Raw genomic sequence first — 20,619 nt, forward strand, 5'->3', positions numbered from 1 at the left:
ATTCAATCTTTGGATATTCAGAGCGCAGTTCAAGCTGTCGCTCACGGAGAAAACTGCACAACGCAGTGAGAAAAATGTACGTCAGGTCTTGTGTCTTGACACATGCTCTCCAACTTGCTACAACACAAGACTTCAACTTGAGAATAAGAAGAGACCTCTGGCTCATGAGAACATAAATATCAGAATCTCTGTAAAGACATTATTATCTATGGTACCTCAGAGATAAGCTGGCTTCCTCTTACTTTTTTTTTTTTTTGATCATATCGGTGCCCACTGAAGAAAAGATAGTGAAAAGAATGAAGGAGAGGACCGAATATCATGAGTTCTCATGAGAGTTGTCTTCGACTTGAACACCATCAAAGACTGGTTTATTTCCTCAATTTTAATGGTCATTCGACTGACTTCGTCGATATCCTCGGCTTAGTGCTTCCTTGAGAAGGATCCTTCAGACCGGCTCTCTGATCCTTCGTACCTGGCAAATCAGACAGCCGTAAACATGCTGAAGGTGGTGAAAGACTTGGCGGAGAGAGGCATCACACTGACACAAGAGTACAACACACTAATCACTTGCAAATAGATCACAGAAAAGAAGTTCCTCAGAGTCCTCAGTGAGCACAGTGCTTCTTCCCCTGATCCCAAGAGCACAGTGCTTCTTCCCCTGATCCCAAGAGCACAGTGCTTCTTCCCCTGATCCCAAGAGCACAGTGCTTCTTCCCCTGATCCCAAGAGCACAGTGCTTCTTCCCCTGATCCCAAGAGCACAGTGCTCAGCCAGTTAATTTTCTTTAATTTTATCATTTACATACACAATATTCTAATTATAAATATTATATTCAAATTCACAGTAGTGAGTGATGAAGTCTGATTAATATTCAAAGTGAATAAATAATTTTACTAACAATATGAACTAAATATTTAAGAGCCAATTATTTTTACTTACTGGAAAAAAATGTGTGACTAATAGCGAACGTTAAATATTATGGTATAATCTATTTAACAAAATAACTCTTTAAAAAGGAATAAATTTGGACCTTATGGAAAAGGTCTGTTTAGTTCTTAATTTTACAAAGTTGGTCCAGCTCGTCTTAAGGAAAGTAGTTAATCACCAGAGCCGTAGAGAACACATCTGCGTTTCTTTGTAATGGATTAGATGTCAGGCAGAAATAAAATCAGAAATCGAGAAAAAAAATTACCCTAGACTGAGAATATATAGCTGTGGATGGATGGGTGTTGGTGGAGAGTTTTGGGTGTAGGGGTGTGGATGGAGAGTTGTGGATGGAAGGGTGTGCAGAGTTGTGGATGGAAGGGTGTTGATGGACAGGTGTGGATGGAAGGGTGTTGATGGAGAGTTGTGGATGGAAGGGTGTTGATGGAGAGTTGTGGATGGAGGAGTGTAGGTGGAGACTTGTGGATGGAAGGGTGTGGATGGAGAGTTGTGGATGGAGGGGTGTGGATGGAATAGTGCAGGTAGAGGTATGAGTGGAACAGTGTAGGTAGAAGTGTTTGGGTGGAGAGCTGTGGCTGGAGGATGAACCTTCATGCTAGTGAAGGGATCTTGATCCAAATCATCAGATCAACCCTCTCCTCTCTCAGCTCACACCACTCCCCAAGCTCTCTGTCACCTCCCAGACACCCACGACACAACAGACAATTCTCACACACAGTATTAACCTCTGTCATTGTAATCACCTGCGTCACAGTAATCACCTGCGTCACAGTAATCACCTGCATCACAGTAATCACGTGTCACAGTAACTACAGAATATAACACTGGTAATGTGCACTTAATCTCCAAAGGGGATTATTAAAGCACATTAGACTGTTAACAGTGTTATTGCTTGCTCAAGATAGCCTTTATGGATTAATATTCTCTTAATAACACTCTATAAGGCAATAAGAGAAGAAACTTTATGATTACTAACAGTATAATGGTTGTTTTGTTAATAAGCTGATTACATTCATAATTACAATAGCTATTCCATCATGGGGAAATTAGGAAAATCTTTCATATTGCTACGAAACTACTGTAGCCTAAGGATCTTGTAGAAACGGCTTTGCTGGGAGCTAGGAAAGCTTGTAGGACTGAACTTAGGAAAAGACTTCAGATTACTAATGTGCTGGTTCTCCCATACAATGAGAATTTATCTGTAAGGTCAAATGCCCTAAAAAGATTGCGGGTAGTGGGAGATGCCGAGAGAGAGACGGCAGTCGTATTGCGGGTAGTGAGAGGTGCCGAGAGAGACAGCAGTGGTATTGCGGGTAGTGAGAGATGGTGAGATGGCAGTGGTACTTCGGGTAGTGAAAGATGGTGAGAGGGACGATAGTGGTATTGCTAGTAGTGAGAGATGGTGAGAGAGATGGCAGTGATATTGCGGGTAGTGAAAAATGGTGATTAAAGACGGCAGTCGTATTGCGAGTAGTGAGAGATGTTGAGAGAGACGGTAGTGGTATTGTGGGTAGTGAGAGATGTTGAGAGAGACGGTAGTGGTATTGCGGGTAGTGAGAGATGTTGAGAGAGATGGTAGTAGTATAACGTGTAGTGAGAGATAGTGATAGAGACGATAGTGGCACTGAAACAGTGGTGGTAGAAGGCAGCCTAGGGCAGGCGAGAGAGGAAGAGGGAAAACCCCGTCAGTGCCGTACCGGGAGTCGTGAATGTCGGACTTCCCTCTCGTTCCCACCGAATCTTCTCTCGCTCTAGCGCATATTATCCCGTCTGTCCCCTTGTTCCTCTCCCGTCCATGACTGTGTATCATGTCCAGCTGTGTCACACAGGATATAACTAGCAGGAAACAATGCATCGCGACCGCTGGCGGGGAAAATATTGCTTTAGCAAAGGAGAGTGAACTTGGATGACAAGGGGCAGCCTTTGATCAAGTTGATCGCTAGTGAAGAACTTCATTGCGATTTAGTGATCAGCGATTCCTTCAAATCTCACTTTTAATACAAGAGTTATTTCATGTTGATGTCCGTATATTTACATTAAGAGCATTCCAAAGGTTTCCATAAGTGAATTTTCCTGTAGAATTAAAAATATTTACGTCTATAAAATATGACAAAACAAATTTTAAAATATCCTAAATGTAAATTGGAAAAGATACAATAGAATTCAACCCTAACCTAGTAAGGAGAACTTTTCCGATTGTTACATCAGAAAAGTCTTAAAAGACAATATACCTCCAGGGAACTCCAAGTGTCAACTATTCTGCGATCACATATCAGACCTCAGCTACGAGGATATACCACAGCGGCGGGTTGGGGGGGTGGAGGGCAGTGAAGTGTGCACCGAGGCTGTTTGTTCGTTCAAGAGGTTCACTTGTGTGCTCTCCAGCTCGCTATGAACGTCACGCTGCTCGTAGTTGCTCTAGCAGGTAAGAAATACTGTTATGTAAAACATAAAGTCGAAGGTAAATTTGTCGTGTTGTAACGTCATCCTCGGCCGTCGTAAAGTAAATTTGTCGTGTTGTAACGTTATCCTCGGCCGTCGTAAGGTAAATTTGCAACGCCGAAGGTAAATTTTCACTAACAAGAGGTTAATTTACACTGTCTTGTGTAAATGGAGAATATTTAAGAAAAATCTACAGAATTTCAGGTAAATTTAAATTACATGATTTTTTTTTCTTAGAAAAAATAAATTTACGCGTTTAGGAAAAAAAAATACTTTCAGAACTACCGTGGCGCTTTCGTGAGTTGACACATCTTCAGAGGAAAGAGGAATAAAATAAAACAAATTTCATACGATTTGAACTGTTTTTTTTTTTGTATACTGGTGAGGGTCTCTTGATTAAAAAAAATACATATACCTGACACTCCTTTGGATCGAACCTGATTTTCTGCCATTTCCCAGGCGCTCTATGTCCCCCCACGGGTTTAACTCCCCCTAAATATAATAATACAACAATTTCCAGTGATCTTTCTGGAAAGAAAACGACAGTTGTGCTAATCGATAGCTTGATGCCGGGGAACCTTGATGTTGGTGAAGTGCTCTTGATCCAACGAAATAAGAGCTACTATTCCCTTCCTCGTATTAACTTCAAATGCCTCCAGTTCCTTAGCCTCTGCCTGACCCCCCTCAGGGTTTAGCACTTCCCCATTAACATCATAGTAATCAATATACGTTAATATTCAATCGCTTAGACAATCGACTTGAACATAATATTGATCAGCGCTTAATTAAAGCTCTTTGTAAAGCATTTTATACAACTGTATCATACAATGGCAGCTGTATTATACAATGTACAACTATATCATACAATGACAGCTGCATTATACAATGTACAACTATATCATACAATGGCAGCTGTATTATACAATATACAACTATATCATACAATGACAGCTGCATTATACAATGTACAACTATATCATACAATGACAGCTGTATTATACAATATACAACTATATCATACAATGAAAGCTGCATTATACAATGTACAACTATATCATACAATGACAGCTGTATTATACAATGTACAACTATATCATTCAGCGACAGTTGTATTATACAATGTAAAACTATATCATACAATGACAGTTGTATTATACAATGTAAAACTATATCATACAATGACAGCTATTTCGTAGAATATGCAACTAAATTATACAATAAATAAAATTATACAATATCGTGACTGGAACAATATACAAAAAATCCGCACACAGGAGAGAGAGAGAGAGAGAGAGAGAGAGAGAGAGAGAGAGAGAGAGAGAGAGAGAGAGAGAGATAGCTTATGACAATGTTTCGGTCCAACTCGGACCGAAACGTCGTCATCATCATCATCTATCTCCTATCCGCGGGTTATTTTTGTAAATTATACAATATACAATATACAGCCACAGTCAAAAGATCAATAAACGTAAAACCAGCCACTGGGAGGTGAAATATCAGCTCAAGGCCTTTCGCACTGTATTTAGTACTTCGTCAGGAGATTTGCAATTGAGGAAATAGAAAGTTGAAGAAATTGAATAACGTAATACGGTTTCCACCGTCCTGGAAACTAAATGATTCAGGCATCGTCGAGAAGTGCTTCCTGAGCACAGACTAGTGCTCAGAAAAACGTAAGAATTACAGAAATATAACAGGAAGCTAACAAGTTGAAATTAGTAACATTCAGACTATAATAATGAGAAAAAATTGAAGAAAAAATCGTAAAGTCACACGCTGACACAAGTCAGCGGATGTTCCGTTATGCTTCCATAAAGTTGCCTGTGTTTAGACATTTTAAACTATAGAATTATGCTGTAGAGATGCTGCTATAGTCCTGTCCTGTTTCCTGGCAAACATTACCGACCAACCAACTATGTTGAATTAGACACATGTGCAGCTCTTGGGTATCTTTATTAAGGAAATGTTTCGCCACACAGTGGCTTCATCAGTCCATACAATGTATGGACTGATGAAGCCACTGTGTGGCGAAACGTTTCCTTAATAAAGATACCCAAGAGTTGCACATGTGTCTAATTTAACAACATGTCGGCTCTCTGAACCATTCATCTACAGCCAACTATACCACTAGTCGACGGTTAGGTTAGGTAATACTGTATTAACATTGGTAGAATTACCGACAATATGTTAAATAAGAGGACACATTAAAATGTCACATTAGTTACAGTTGTGTCCTTTACTTAACATATTGTAGGTAATATTCGTCTTGAAATAGGGCAGGTGTTGCTTGACGCGGGTCTTAGTCATGCGATGACTCGCCACTAGAGCTTTGAGTCATCTGAACGAGGCCTTCCGCTGGCTTACCAGACCACCCCCTTAAAAATTGAAGTTATATCTAACGTACTACTAGTACCACTAGCAGAAGTGACTGAAAACAAGTCAGTTCAAAATACTTGTATGTCCAGTGCCGACTCCTATATGGTACGAATAAGTCAATTCAAGGAATGTAAAGAAAACTAGAACCTAAAATAAATAAATTGCAACAATAAGCTTGAGATTCGCATCGCATTTATAGTTCATAGCAATCTTAAATCCTTGCGAGGTAACAAATCATTGTGGAGAATAGCGAGGTCATTGTTACGGAATTACAGTCTTGACAGAGAATATGAAAAATTCTCTAGAGTAGACTATACAGCTGCAATCACTAAGCATGGGCAGCTCGAGAAAACTTACATTAGGCTCTCGCACAACAACCAAGCGAAGAAAAATACACTGCGTTGCTCAGAAATAACATATTTTGGACACGAATGATGAGCACTCTGGCTAGGAGGACGCTGGTCTAACACACGGTTATTCAGAACTACCATATGGGACGGCTGGTCTAGGCTCTTCATGGTTTTTTAAGCATTAACACGAAGTGCAAATGCATAACTGCTTAGCAATTTCTTGAAGGCATCCTAGTTTTAAATGTGATCAATGCAATCCCAAAGTATGATTTATGCCTGTATAACCCTTGTTTATATTATACCACGATTGACCCTCATCCTTGCTACATTAAACTAAAAAACAGATAACACATTTCCATTTTTAAACGTTTTGATTCAGAGGGTTGATAGTTTTAAGTCTACATTATGTAGGAAGACTTACTAATATGAGATCGTATATGCATTATTCCACTCATTAAGTGAAGATTAAGAAGAGTCTTTTTTCTTACAATGATTTTGGGGGCTTTCGCATCTGTGGTCCCAAGTTTGGGACGACGATATACATAAAAAAATTATGTACCTTCTTGATTAGAATGTCACATGGATGCTGTTGAGGCGTCGCGACTAGCTACTTAATTTAAGGGGTCACATCCACTAGGAAATTTATCGATTTTACCCTATAATGAGAACTTAGGCTGCCCTACCCAGTGTGCTAAAAATGACATTTTTTTACAGGAATACAATAACTGTCAAATGCATATTAATTAGGAACGCATCTGCCAATGTTGTGAAAGGTGGGTACAGGGTTCTTTGCATGGATTGCGACAGTTTCTATGTTGGACAAACAGGAAAACCACTGGAATTTATGTTGTCTTATCACCATAATTTGTTAGGATGGCACAGTAGTCAAATGCCCATTAAAGGATGCAGCCATCTTGAAAAATGGCCCGGGGCCCAGGTTGTGCCCAAAATCTCGATTATTGAAAGCAAAATTATAGAATCGGCACTTATAAAACATGACACTCATTCTTTGTTCTGAATATGAGTCATGGACTCTACAGATTAGATTCATATTTAGATATGTCCATTGTCCACAATTTCAGGTCAGGTTATTTCAAAAGACTACTGGACTGATCAATATGCAATGACATCTCCCGGTAATAATTTATGTATTAATATTTGAATGAATCAAGATCATATGTGGCTTAATCTGTTGTCTGTGGAGGCTCTGGATGGATGCACATTAAACGAGCATCTTTCCAGCTAGAGTGGCTGTCACTCGTGTCCAAGGGCACTGTACATTCTCTTTATTAATGTAGCAAGCATTATAATCTCTCGCTGCACAATATAAGTCAAGGATTATACAGGCAGGACCCATACTTGGTGGTTTCACTGATCACATTTTAAGCTAGGACATTTTCACAAAACTGTTAGATTGTTCGTTATGCACCAGTGCTTCATGTCAATAGCATCAGCATAAAAACCTCAAGAGCCTTGGAGAACAGTTTGCTTCATGTCAATAGCATCAGCATAAAAACCTCAAGAGCCTTGGAGAACAGTTTTTAATGGCGGTGCTGAGTCGTTGTACACTAGACCATCTTCTTCCCAGCTAGACTACCTCTCTCATCTTCTTCCCAGCTAGACTGCCTCTCTCATCTTCTGCCCAGCTAGACTGCCTCTCTCATCTTCTGCCCAGCTAGACTGCCTCTCTCATCTTCTTCCCAGCTAGACTGCCTCTCTCATCTCCTTCCCAGCTAGACTGCCTCTCTCATCTTCTGCCCAGCTAGACTGCCTCTCTCATCTTCTGCCCAGCTAGAATGCCTCTCTCATCTTTTTCCCAGCTAGGCTGCCTCTCACATTTTCTTCCCAGCTAGGCTGCCTCTCTCATCTTCTGCCCAGCTAGTCTGCCTCTCTCATCTTCGTCCCAGCTAGACTGCCTCTCTCATCTTCTTCCCAGCTAGGCTGCCTCTCTCATCTTCTTCCCAGCTAGGCTGCCTCTCTGTTTTTCCCAGCTAGGCTGCCTCTCTCATCTTCTTCCCAGCTAGACTGCCTCTCTCATCTTCTTCCCAGCTAGACTGCCTCTCTCATCTTCTTCCCAGCTAGACTGCCTCTCTCATCTTCTTCCTAGCTAGTCTGCCTCTCTCATCTTGAACCACTGAACGTTGTTTATGAGCAACATAACACTACAAATTCTTTCGACTTAGTTGACACTTGAGGCTCTGACATACATGTAAGCATACTTTACCTGCACCATCTTAGTACTTGCAGCTGTGCACTGGACCCTAAAAGAAAAAGATCGACATTCTTTGTCAAACCATTTTTCTGTAATTAGGTGACGATGACTTTGTTATTCACCACAGTGATTTGTCACGTCACATATGAATTTAGGATTGCAGTGAACTATAAATACCCAGTGTCAGACTTGTGTTATCATTGCGTGCTATTTGACTAGGCTCTAGGGTCTACTTTCCTTTAGATTCTTTGAACTGACTGAATTGTTCCGTATACTGGAACTGGAACTTGTCACAGTGATAAACTGAAGTGTCTTTTTCCAGCTCGCTTGAAATATCTAAACACATGAAATAATACACAAATAACCGGCAAATAGGAGAATGAAATTAATGACAACGTTTCGGTCCTACTTGGACTATTAACTAGCCACACAGAAGTACGAAGGGAAGGGAACTGGTACATTGTTCCAGTCACGGTATTGTGACTTTTTATTCTTTAAATACAAGGAACTTTCTGAGGGTATATGAGCACTTCTGCAGGCTTGGAAATCACCCTCACGAAGATGATCATCTTCTGGAGTTACATTAGGGTAGGAATCTAGAATCGTTACGTGCAAGTTTGTGCAATAAATTTGAATTTGACGATTACAAATTTCAACTTGGTGTGGCTTGTGAGTTTCCTTTAATATCTCTGCATTCCTTATTCTCTCTCAGAACTAGCCTGTCCTCAGGCTAGTTGTCAGAAGACAGGATACATGAATTTTTAAAGAGGGCAATACCTGTCATCCTACCATGTTGACCTGCCTTTACAATACCAATTGTTGTAGTACTAGCAGTAATAGTAACAAGAGTTATTGCACTGCCTTTGCTGATTGTTGTAGTACTAGCAGTAATTGTAACGAGTTGTTGCAATACTTGTAGAAACGATGGTTGTAACAACACTGGAACAGTAATAACAGATGTGACAGTACTAGTAAAAGTAGTATAGTTGTAGAAAAACTAGTAGAAACAGCAACAATAGAAGCAATGCTAGTAGCAACGGTATTAATAGTTGGAGCACTACTGGTAGTAATAATAGTTGGGGCGCTACTAGTAGTAGCAGTAATAATAGTTGTATAATTGCTATTTGTAAAGATATTAATAGATGCAGCAGTGTCAGTATTAATAATAGATGTAGCAGTACTATTATTAATAGCTATAGCAGTACTAGTAGCAATAGTTGTAGCGTACTAATAATAACAGTAATAAGAGTTGTAGTACTAGTAGTAATAGTTCCAGCGTATTAATAATAATAATGACAGTTGTAGTACTGTTTAGCAGTACTAGTAGTAATAATATTAGTAATACCAGTATGGCAGTGCTAGTAATAATAGTTTTAGCAGTACTAGTAATAGTAATAATAGCTGAAGTAGTATTGGTGTAGCAGTACTATTATTAAAAGTTGCATCAGAACTAGTAGTGACAGTAACAATAGTTGTAGTAGTAATAATAGCTGTAGGAGTACCAGTAATAATAGCTGTACCCGTACTAGTAGTCCTAGTAGCAGCAGCAGCCCTGCAGCAACAAAAACAAATTATGATTGCAACTGTGGTAACATAAACAATTTACCTGTTTCATCATTGTTGTTTTTGCGTTTGAAAACAGTTTTTGTTCTGTGGTTATGAGAGGCGTGTTTCTCAGCGCCCGAAGCTGCTGAGGATAATTCACTATATGACTGAATATACACATGGAGAGTATACATACATAAACCTATTTTTGTACACGAATGGTGTACAATACTGACAGGATGATGAATTACACACACGTGAAACATCTGGGTATCTTTATATGTAGACTTAGAATTATATACAATAGATGGGGTAATCAGTCCCTCAGCCTTGGAATTGGTGAAGAGCACCGTAGTTTGTAGAATCTGAAGCACAGGCAGGAAACTTCAAGACTGAGGGACTACCTCATCTTTTGTGTACAATTCTACATTCTTCAAATTATGTCCTGGAATTGTACCGATAAAGCCACTGGATGGCGAAACGTCTACAAATAAAGATTCCCAGATGTGGTACATTGTCTAATTCTTCATTGTTGTCTCCCTGAGAGAGAGAGAGAGAGAGAGCTTGTCAATAAAGTTAGGAATCCTTAACCTGTATAGCTTGTCAATAAAGCTAGGGATCGTTAACCTAACCTTGTCAAACCCTGTGTAAAGAGAGAGAGAGAGAGGGGGGGAGGGATGTTGTAATTATCCACAAAAGTGCAGGTTCAGTTTTTTAAAAGAACCCCCGCGTGCTCACATTCAGTTTTACAAGTGCCCTTAAGTGTGCCAAGTTCCAGAATTGTGAACAGACCAAAGTGGAACAGCCGTTGATGAAACTCTTGAAATTCTTGTCGCCAAACTGATGCGAGTTGGAAATTCAGGTCATTAGAGGTTGTAAGTTACAAGTTCGGGTAATATTCACTGATCGCAGTTGAGAATTTGGCGGATATGACCGATAAGAGTCGAATTTTGTGTACAGAATTTCGGTTAGGGGGGGAAAGGAAGAGATGGGAGGATGGAAGAGATGGAAAGGAGAAGGAAAGAGTACATGTGGAAAGGGGAAGGGAAAAGAGGGGTAAAGGTGGAGATTTAAGGTGAAAAAAAAGAGGAAGGAGAAAGGGGGAACTGAACGTAGGAGGAAGAAACTGGTATGGGAGGGAAAGGAAGAGAAAAGAGGATGATGTAAGAGAGGCAAGGAAAAAGTTTAAAGAAAGAACAGTCTAAGAGAAATTGTAAAGAAAGTTTTTCTGGAATTTCTACACTCGGAGAGTAGTGATGGATGACTCAAGCTTCTTGCGAATAATAATAAATAATAATTGTTAAAAATAATAATAATAAAACTGGATAATAACGGTTAGGTTTAGAGAGACGTACATAACCCACACATAGAGAGGAGCTTACCACGACGTGTCGGTCCGAAACGTCGTCACACAAAGCCACACTAACAAAAGGGAGAGAAGGAGGGAGTATATAATGGCCAGCAGACAGGGACGGGACAAGAGAGGTAGTAGGAAAGGAGGAAGACAGGTAGTAATAGTAGTGAACTAAGTCAAATACTAAGAAAGAGGAGCACTGCAAGGGCGCTAGAGACCATCAAAGGGTAGGAACAAGAACACAGAGAGGGGAAAATAATAATGGAGCAAATACCCAAGGCAGAAGAAAGAAAACCCAAAACGTCGTCGTAAGCTCCTCTATGTGCGGGATATTTGCGTATTGTTCCAGTCACGGTATTGTCTTTTATTTAAAGAGACGTATATTTTTTTAGCAAGTGTATAGGGTACATATTATTATTACGGATATAAGTCTTTTTCTTAGTGTTTAGCATTAAAATATTGCAATTATTTTTCTTGGTTTTCACTGGAACATTTAAAATAAGCTGTAATTAATATTTAATAGCAACCTCAATGACGCCGCTAATATCAATGAAAATATTCGTGTACAAGTCAGCCGGGTCTCTCCAAGGTAATTGGTTGAGAGTTGACAACACGGTCACCATCCAGAAGAACCGATACCTTAGTCTCTAATGACGACCCATTCAATCACAGACTTGTCTCAAAGCGCAGACACTTTACTTCCCACTCCCAGATCTTAAGTCAACTTGTCATTTCGTTAAACAATATTATGCAGAGAATTCGTAGTATGTAAATTAGGAGAAGGTGTGGAGTTACTAAATTATAATCATATATATATATATATATATATATATATATATATATATATATATATATATATATATATATATATATATATATATATATATATAAATGTCGTGCCGAATATGTAAAACTGGTCAATTAGCAAGAACTCAATTAAAATTAATTTCTTTCTGAAATTTTCTCTTATACGTTTAAAGATATATTTTTTTCATTAATGTTAATGTAAAAATTTATAATTTTGCACCAAAAGAATCTTAGAAAACTTACCTAACCTTATTATAACAAGAGTAATTTATTTTATCCTAACCCGAGTGAATATATTTTAGATTTGCTTACAATAATTTAATACTAAACAAACACAGTGAAATATATTTTCTTCGTTAGGTTCAGAATGATTTTGGCGAAATTATTGCATACACAAATTTTCACTTGTCCTATATGGCAAGATGAACGTTGCTATTTAAGCCAAGCTCGCAAGTTCTGCCTATTCGGCACGACATTATATATATATATATATATATATATATATATATATATATATATATATATATATATATATATAATAATAATAATAATAATAATTTATATTACCGTGGTCACACTCCGACAGCAAAAACCAGTCGCATGAACTGCAAAGTGACGCACTTACATCAGCCTGTCGGATGCTGCAGAAGCATCCTCATAATATTTCTTTCACCTTCTCCGCATCATTTTTCTACCCTAGATGTATCACCTTTTTATCAACCTAGTTTTCTATTTAATATATTCATAACCAACTTTTCTCAATCCACTGAAACTTTTCTTCCGAATCTCCCAATAGAGTCTTGTGAGGTACAAAAAGTAATTGGAACAATTACCAATTTATGTCAGTGGGAACTGTCAAGAAACTCCTTAACATCTTTATATTCATCTTTTGTTCATGCTACAACTTTCCTTAACATCCTTACAATCTGTACTGCCCAGGCGAGATAGTGGCTTTCTTTGTACTTAGCAAACCAAAATTGTAATTACACATTGAACACCCACAGCGTCGTCACACATTTTCGCCTAAGACCCATTATACTGGAAAAAATCCCCTTACTTTCTTACACAAACCTATCTTGACTCTCATCAAAAAAAAAAAAAAAAAAGCCGAGTTCCATTCCCTACCTATTTCACGCACAATTAACACCTTCCAGACATCGCTCCCCGACCCATTCAACCTTGTGGCTTTTCCAGACCCTGAGAGTATCATTGCCTTTTCCTTATCCGAGTATCGCTGATTTGTGTTTTCAATGTAAACACGTGAATATTCACTTTATACACTCATTCTGTCTTCATTTACATCTTCCCCTTTCTCTTTACTGTCATTCACAATTCTAACAATTAACCTGGTGCTCTAAGTAGATTTACTTCCCTTTAATTCTTATAATTTCTCTCATCTATCTTTATGCGGACGAACAATGCCTTCTGTTATTCCTAAGAGATTTCCTTTCTTACAGACACATATTAATGAAATATAATTACCATTCCAATGCTTAAGTCCAGCTTGACTTCAGAATTACAGGTTTCATTTTTTCTATTGATTTCCCACCTTAATAATAATTATAAAATTAACAGAAACAACAGGATTAAGGTTAATAATCTGTGAATCAGATTGTACGAACTCTTGCTGTGATTGGTTATCAATCGAAGTAGCAACGATAGCCACAATAGTAATCAAACAATTACCTTCGCAGGTATACTGCAACAATATATGAGAAAACACCAGACACATAAACGATTATAATAATCACTATTCTGGCAAGATATACAGTAAATGATATGTCTAATAAGTGACTATTATATTTATCTGAAAACATTTCGCTTATCCTCTGCACTAACGAGAGGCTTCAGGGATAATTACCAGAGCTCATTAACCATGTGATAATTATAAATTAGTCTTTAAATATATATTCTTAAAAGTAATTTGATAAAACGACAGGTTTTAAAGGTCTAAATTATCACCGAGGGACATTAGGGGGTGATCTCTCTCTCTCTCTCTCTCTCTCTCTCTCTCTCTCTCTCTCTCTCGGTCAGTAGGACCGAGGGGACGAAGGAAAGGAAGAGGGGCTTGGAAAATGAGGCAACACTCCATTACGAGGAGAACTTTGGCTATAAAGGTAGTTTAGTGGCCAGAGCTTCGTAGTCACGTTAAACAAGCCAGTTAAGTAATTAGTGAACTACTTGCGGGAAGTCGTTAGGCCAGACTCACTTCAAGAGGTTAACTGTCTTGTTGAAACAACAGAATATATTTCTATTTAATAAGCAGATTATATGCGTGTGTGTGTGTGTGTGTGTGTGTGTGTACTCTCCTAATTCACCTAACTGAGGTTGCAAGGGGTCAAGTCATAGCTCATGGCCCGGCCTCTTTATTGGTGACTGATGGGTATTAGAGTGGTCGGTGTTCCGCTTCAAGGTTAGGTTCGGTTCGTCAGGAAACAGGACAAATGTTTCCTGACGCGGGTCTTAGTCAGATGATGACTCGCCTTTGGAGCTTTTGGTCATCTGACCGAGGCCTTCCGCTGGCTTACCGGTCCACCCCTTTAAAAATTATGGTTTTGTAGAAGCATTTTTGTAGTCATGTTCCACTTCAAGAAAATAAGTCCCACATCCAGTTTCAAGAAAACTGGATATGGGACTTATTTATTTATTTAGTTTCATTTAGAGGTGCCTTAACGACTTTAAACTTTTAGCTCTATAATAAAGGAAAATGAAGCTTTGAAAACGAATTAACTCTTTTAAAAAAATCAGAACAATTAATTGGTAATTTCCGCTTTGAGATGGGCGAGTGTTGGGTGTCTTTGGGGCACGTCCAAATGAAGTCCAATTGTCACTAATCTACATACGAATTGCCCCTATCAGAGGACCACCGTATTAAATATATATATATATATATATATATATATATATATATATATATATATATATATATATATATATATATATATAACCTGATAATTGAGAGCGTGGGAGAGAGAGGGAGCGTTGGGAGAGAGGGAGCGTTGGGAGAGAGGGAGGGAATCAAACAGACACACAGCATCTTCCTCACTAACATTAAGCTGGACATAAACAAGACGGCTATAACTTCCAGCATGAAACACTAGCAGTATCAAACGCAGCAGCAGCAGCGCCCAACAGCAGCAGTAAACGAAGACAAGAATTAACGAGACTGTTTGCTAATTCCTCTCCTAGGCGAGACGTGCAGCACAGTTACCCTGACGCTATCCCTGGCAATCAAACTGATCTTTGAATTAGTAAGTCTTCTGCTCCTCCTCATCTTGGTCTAAGTGCCCCTCATCCATCAAGATTAGGAAGGATAATTTTTAATGGTTAAGTTAGCCCTGAGAATGGCAGTAGCCTCCGTGCATCTCTCATAACAATATATTGATGGGTCGTTATCGGTGATTACATCCTTAACTTGACTCCTTCACTTGTCATATGCACTGAAGGTGGGTATTAGGTTTGTCAGGAAACAGGACAAGTGTTTCCTGATGCGGGTCTTAGTCATATGACCCACAGATGGAATTTTTAATAATCTGACCAAGGCCTTCCTCTGGCTGCCCGGTCCACCCCTCTAAAAATTATGGCAATGATTATAACCAATGGTACCTTAATGTGTACACCGAGAGTATGTGTCTCTCAGTGTTTATATACCGAGAGTTTACTTTTATCCCTATTTTAGGGATTAAAGTATTCTTGTCTAGTGGTTAAATGGTTACGTGTAGCCTTAATGCACTTTGGGTAGTCGATATGTTTTAAACCCAATCAACCTAATCCTTCACTCATAGACAGTTTTCAGTTTCTCTTTACAAAATTCACTTGAAAAGTGAAAATGTCCAATAGACCTGGGAGTCCAGGTCCTTGGAGATGAACTCTCCAGGCTGAGGGACTGACTACCTCAAATACTTTTACACCAAGATTGACTGAATATATCTTTAATTCACTACTACTGCTCCCTCTTTATTTGACTGAAGAAGCCTACTGTGTAGGCGAAACGTTTCAACAAAATACCCAACTGTTGCACATGTGTCTTAATCCTCAATTTGTCGGAATTTTATACCATTTCCAACACAACCTAAGACTTACCAATCATGTTAAGGGAGAATTTCCAGACGTGGAAATAGCACTGCGAGTACATCCTATGTTAATGATCAGTAATTGCAGTAGTGAGCGCTCGTTTTCATAAAATTTGTTAAAATTACACTGCGCAGGACCAGGACCTAAGAATGGCTCACCTACATATCAGTAATGAGTTTTGTGCATAATATTATGATTTCGACCAACTCATTAGTGACTTTGCTAATAACATGATGCTCAAAGTGTCTGACTTTATTGAACTTCTAACTTTTCTACATTAATGTTTCAATCTGATTGGTGTTCTGTTTGGTAAATTAGACACATGTGCAGCAGTTGGGTATCATTAAAGATGCCCAACTGTTGCACATGCGTCTAATTTATCAACTTCACGGTTCTCTGAACCATTTATCTAGATTTCTATTTGATATGAGATCTAGTTGATAGTATTATACGTGTATATAACCACAGAAAAGTTCCAAATATTTTACCAATAAAAGTAGGTATAGAGAGTTTATATTGTTGGATTCTATTTGCGCTGTATTTATCTTACACATACGATAATTGAATTGGATTTAAAAAATATTTTTCACTTTTTTATGAAAAGGACCTCCACTGTTTGTGTGTATTGTTGCCATCTGGGACTGTGTTGTATTCATGCTTCTGTTATTATGAGATTTATTTGTCTGATTTTGCACTTTCAGTTGACTTAATTTAGAGAAGAATGACTACGCATCTCTAGTGCTAGACATCATGAATACCACACACACGCACACACGCGCGCACACGCACACACACACACACACACACACACACACACACACACACACACACACACACACACTCTCCCTCTTTCTACCCTTTCTCTCTCCTCTCTCTCCCTCTTTCTACCCTTTCTCTCTCCTCTCTCTCCCTCTTTCTACCCTTTCTCTCTCCTCTCTCTCCCTCTTTCTACCCTTTCTCTCTCCCCCCCACACCCCCTCCCTCCTCTAGCCTTCTGTCTGTGGTAATAAAAAGAAAAGAAAAAAAAACAAAAAAAAAACAAAAAAAAAAAAAATGGGTGGCCTTAGAGGACGGAAAACCAGAGATCTGGTAGACGAACCAGGGAGGAAAGACTGGGAGTTAGAGCTCCAAAAAAGGAAGGAAGAGTGGGGAAGGAAGATAGTAGAGCTTGGTAAGAAAATGGAGGAGCGGATAGCTGAAGAGTGCAGGAAGTGGGAAGTACAGGTCTTAGCAGCAGAAGCTAGGATACAGTGCTTAGAAGAGAAACTGCAAAGCCTGAAACAGATTAGAGAGACAAATGACAATTCAGATGTGACATCAGGAAATTCAAAGTCAGGCGCAGACAAGGGGATGGTAAGCAACAACGGAGACATGCCGTACACGAAGGCCCTATCAGACCCACGTGGGGCCAGGGAAAAGACGATGAGCACACTGAGATCAAACGACAGGTCCGAAGACAATGAAGGAAATTCAAAGTCAGGCGCAGACAAGGGGATGGTAAGCAACAATGGAGACATGCCGTACACGAAGGCCCTATCAGACCCACGTGGGGCCAGGGAAAAGACGATGAGCACACTAAGATCAAGCGACAGGTCCGAAGACAATGAAGGTTTGTTATATGCAGAGATTCTAACAGCCAACTGCAGTAGCAAGGGACAGCTGGTCAGGAAAGACAGTTCACTGAGAATAGAAGTTTCAGATATGACAGGGACTGAAGGCAAGAACATGTCAATGGAAGGAAATATAATGCCTCAGAGGAAGCAGATGGAGACTCAGTGGGAGGAGGAAAGGGCGAGGTCAGTTTTTGTGTACGGGCTCCAAGAAGCCAAGGGGGCCAACTTTGAAGAAATAAAACAGGAGGAGAAAAAAATGATTGAAGGCATCATGAAAACAATAGGGGAGGGCAATATGACCCAGGTGACAAATTTTCAGAGAATTGGGTGGTTTGCGAGTGGAAGGATACGGCCTGTCAGAGTAACTTTCAAGGAAGAATCAGTTCGAACCAGGATTCTGCAAGAGAAAGCAAGACTGAGGGACAAAGAGGGGTACCAGAGAGTATACCTCGACCGCGACAGAACACAAGAAGAAAGGACTACACTGAAAGAGAGGGTACAGAGACGCAAGGAGGAACGAGAAGCAATGAAAATGAGCAGGACCCAGACACAGGAGGAAGGGCAAACACACCCCACAGAATCTCCCACCAAAAGACTCCACCCGCGACATTCCCAACGCAACTGAGCAACCTATACTACAACCCACTCACTGTTCCCTCTGCCACCAACCCCCATATCACAAACCTCACCCCAACAGCTGTCCCTTATGGGCATTCTGACCCCACCCCCATCAACACAAACCCCACCTACACCACAGCCCCATATAGGCCCCCACAAAGGCTCTCGCTCCCCCAACCCCAATATACTTGCATGACCACAATGATAGAAAAGAAACTAAAGGTTTGGTACACAAACGCGGATGGAATAACGAATAAACATGAGGAGTGGAATGAAAGAATCAGTGAAAAATCCCCAGACATCATAGCAGTCACAGAAACAAAACTCGCTGAGACAATAACAGACACAATCTTCCCAACAGGATATCAGATCCTGAGGAAAGATAGAAGGAGTAGAGGGGGAGGAGGGGTTGCACTGCTCATAAAACACCAATGGGGATTTGAGGAAATGGAAGGCATGGACATGATTGGAGAAAGAGACTACATTGTAGGTACAATTCAGTCCGGAGAACATAAAGTAGTCATTGGAGTGATGTATAACCCACCACAGAACTGCAGGAGGCCAAGAGAGGAGTACGAGGAAAACAACAGGGTGATGGTGGACACACTGGCTGAGGTGGCTAGAAGAGCTCACTCGAGCAGAGCAAAGTTACTGGCAATGGGCGATTTCAACCACAGGGAGATCGACTGGGAAAACCTGGAGCCACATGGGGGTCCCGAAACATGGAGAGCCAAGATGATGGATGTGGTACTTGAAAACCTCATGCATCAACATGTCAGGGACACAACCAGAGAGAGAGGGGAGGATGAGCCAGCAAGACTGGATCTTGTGTTCACCCTGAGCAGTTCAGACATTGAGGACATCACTTACGAGAGGCCCCTTGGAGCTAGCGATCATGTGGTTCTGAGTTTTGACTATATAGTAGAGTTACAAGTGGAGAAGGTAACAGGAACTGAAGGGGACAGGCCAAACTATAAAAGGGGGGACTACACAGGTATGAGAAACTTCCTGCAGGAGGTTCAGTGGGACAGAGAAATGGTAGGAAAATCAGTAAACGAGATGATGGAATATGTGGCAACAAAGTGCAAGGAGGCAGAGGAAAGTTTTGTTCCCAAGGGAAACAGAAATAATAGGAAGACCAAAACGAGTCCTTGGTTTACCCGAAGGTGTAGGGAGGCAAAAACTAAGTGCAACAGAGAATGGAAAAGGTACAGGAGGCATAGGACCCAGGAAAACAAGGAGATTAGTAGAAGAGCCAGAAGCGAGTATGCGCAGATAAGGAGGGAGGCCCAGCGACAGTATGAAAACGACATAGCATCGAAAGTCAAATCTGACCCGAAACTGCTGTATAGCCACATTAGGAGGAAGACAACAGTCAAGGACCAGGTGATAAGGCTGAGGAAAGAAGGTGGAGAACTCACAAGAAACGATCAAGAGGTATGTGAGGAGCTCAACACGAGATTTAAGGAAGTATTTACAGTAGAGACAGAAAGGACTCTGGGGGGACAGACCAGATGGGGACACCAACAAGGAATACACCAACAAGTGTTGGACGACATACATACAGATGAGGAGGAGGTGAAGAAACTGCTAAGGGACATCGATAACTCAAAGGCAATGGGACCGGACAACATCTCTCCGTGGGTCCTTAGAGAGGGAGCAGATATGTTGTGCGTACCACTTACCACAATCTTCAACACATCCCTGGAAACCGAGCAACTACCTGAGGTATGGAAGACGGCAAATGTAGTTCCCATTTTCAAAAAAGGAGACAGAAAAGAGGCACTAAACTATAGACCTGTGTCATTGACGTGTATAGTATGCAAAATTATGGAGAAGATTATCAGGAGGAGAGTGGTGGAGCACCTGGAACGGAACAGGAGTATAAATGCCAACCAGCACGGATTCACGGAAGGCAAATCCTGTGTCACAAACCTTCTGGAGTTTTATGATAAAATAACAGAAGTAAGACAAGAGAGAGAGGGGTGGGTTGATTGCATCTTCTTGGACTGCAAGAAGGCCTTTGACACAGTTCCTTACAAGAGATTAGTGCAGAAGCTAGAGCATCAGGCGCATATAACAGGAAGGGCACTGCAATGGATCAGAGAATACCTGACAGGGAGGCAACAACGAGTCATGGTACGTAATGATGTATCACAGTGGGCACCTGTGACGAGCGGGGTCCCACAGGGGTCGGTCCTAGGACCAGTGCTATTTTTGGTATATGTGAACGACATGACGGAAGGGTTAGACTCAGAAGTGTCCCTGTTTGCAGATGATGTGAAG

The 20,619-nt window shown here is 40.2% G+C and overlaps 1 protein-coding gene across 3 annotated transcripts in view; it reads left to right on the forward strand.

The window, feature by feature from the left end:
• Positions 1–2,587: 2,587 nt before the first annotated feature.
• The window catches only part of LOC128703636 (zwei Ig domain protein zig-8), a 154,622-nt gene continuing 136,590 nt past the window's right edge, over positions 2,588–20,619 (forward strand). The window contains exon 1 of one of the 3 annotated variants that reach the window (XM_053798380.2): positions 2,588–3,370. In XM_053798380.2, coding sequence (XP_053654355.2) covers positions 3,337–3,370 — 34 coding nt within the window. In that variant the 5' untranslated portion in view covers positions 2,588–3,336. The remainder of the gene's footprint in view (positions 3,371–20,619) is intronic. The other 2 variants (XM_053798379.2, XM_053798378.2) reach the window with 2 other exon arrangements.

The sequence above is a fragment of the Cherax quadricarinatus genome, chromosome 76 (assembly GCF_038502225.1).
Source record: "Cherax quadricarinatus isolate ZL_2023a chromosome 76, ASM3850222v1, whole genome shotgun sequence".
Classification (NCBI taxonomy): domain Eukaryota; kingdom Metazoa; phylum Arthropoda; class Malacostraca; order Decapoda; family Parastacidae; genus Cherax; species Cherax quadricarinatus.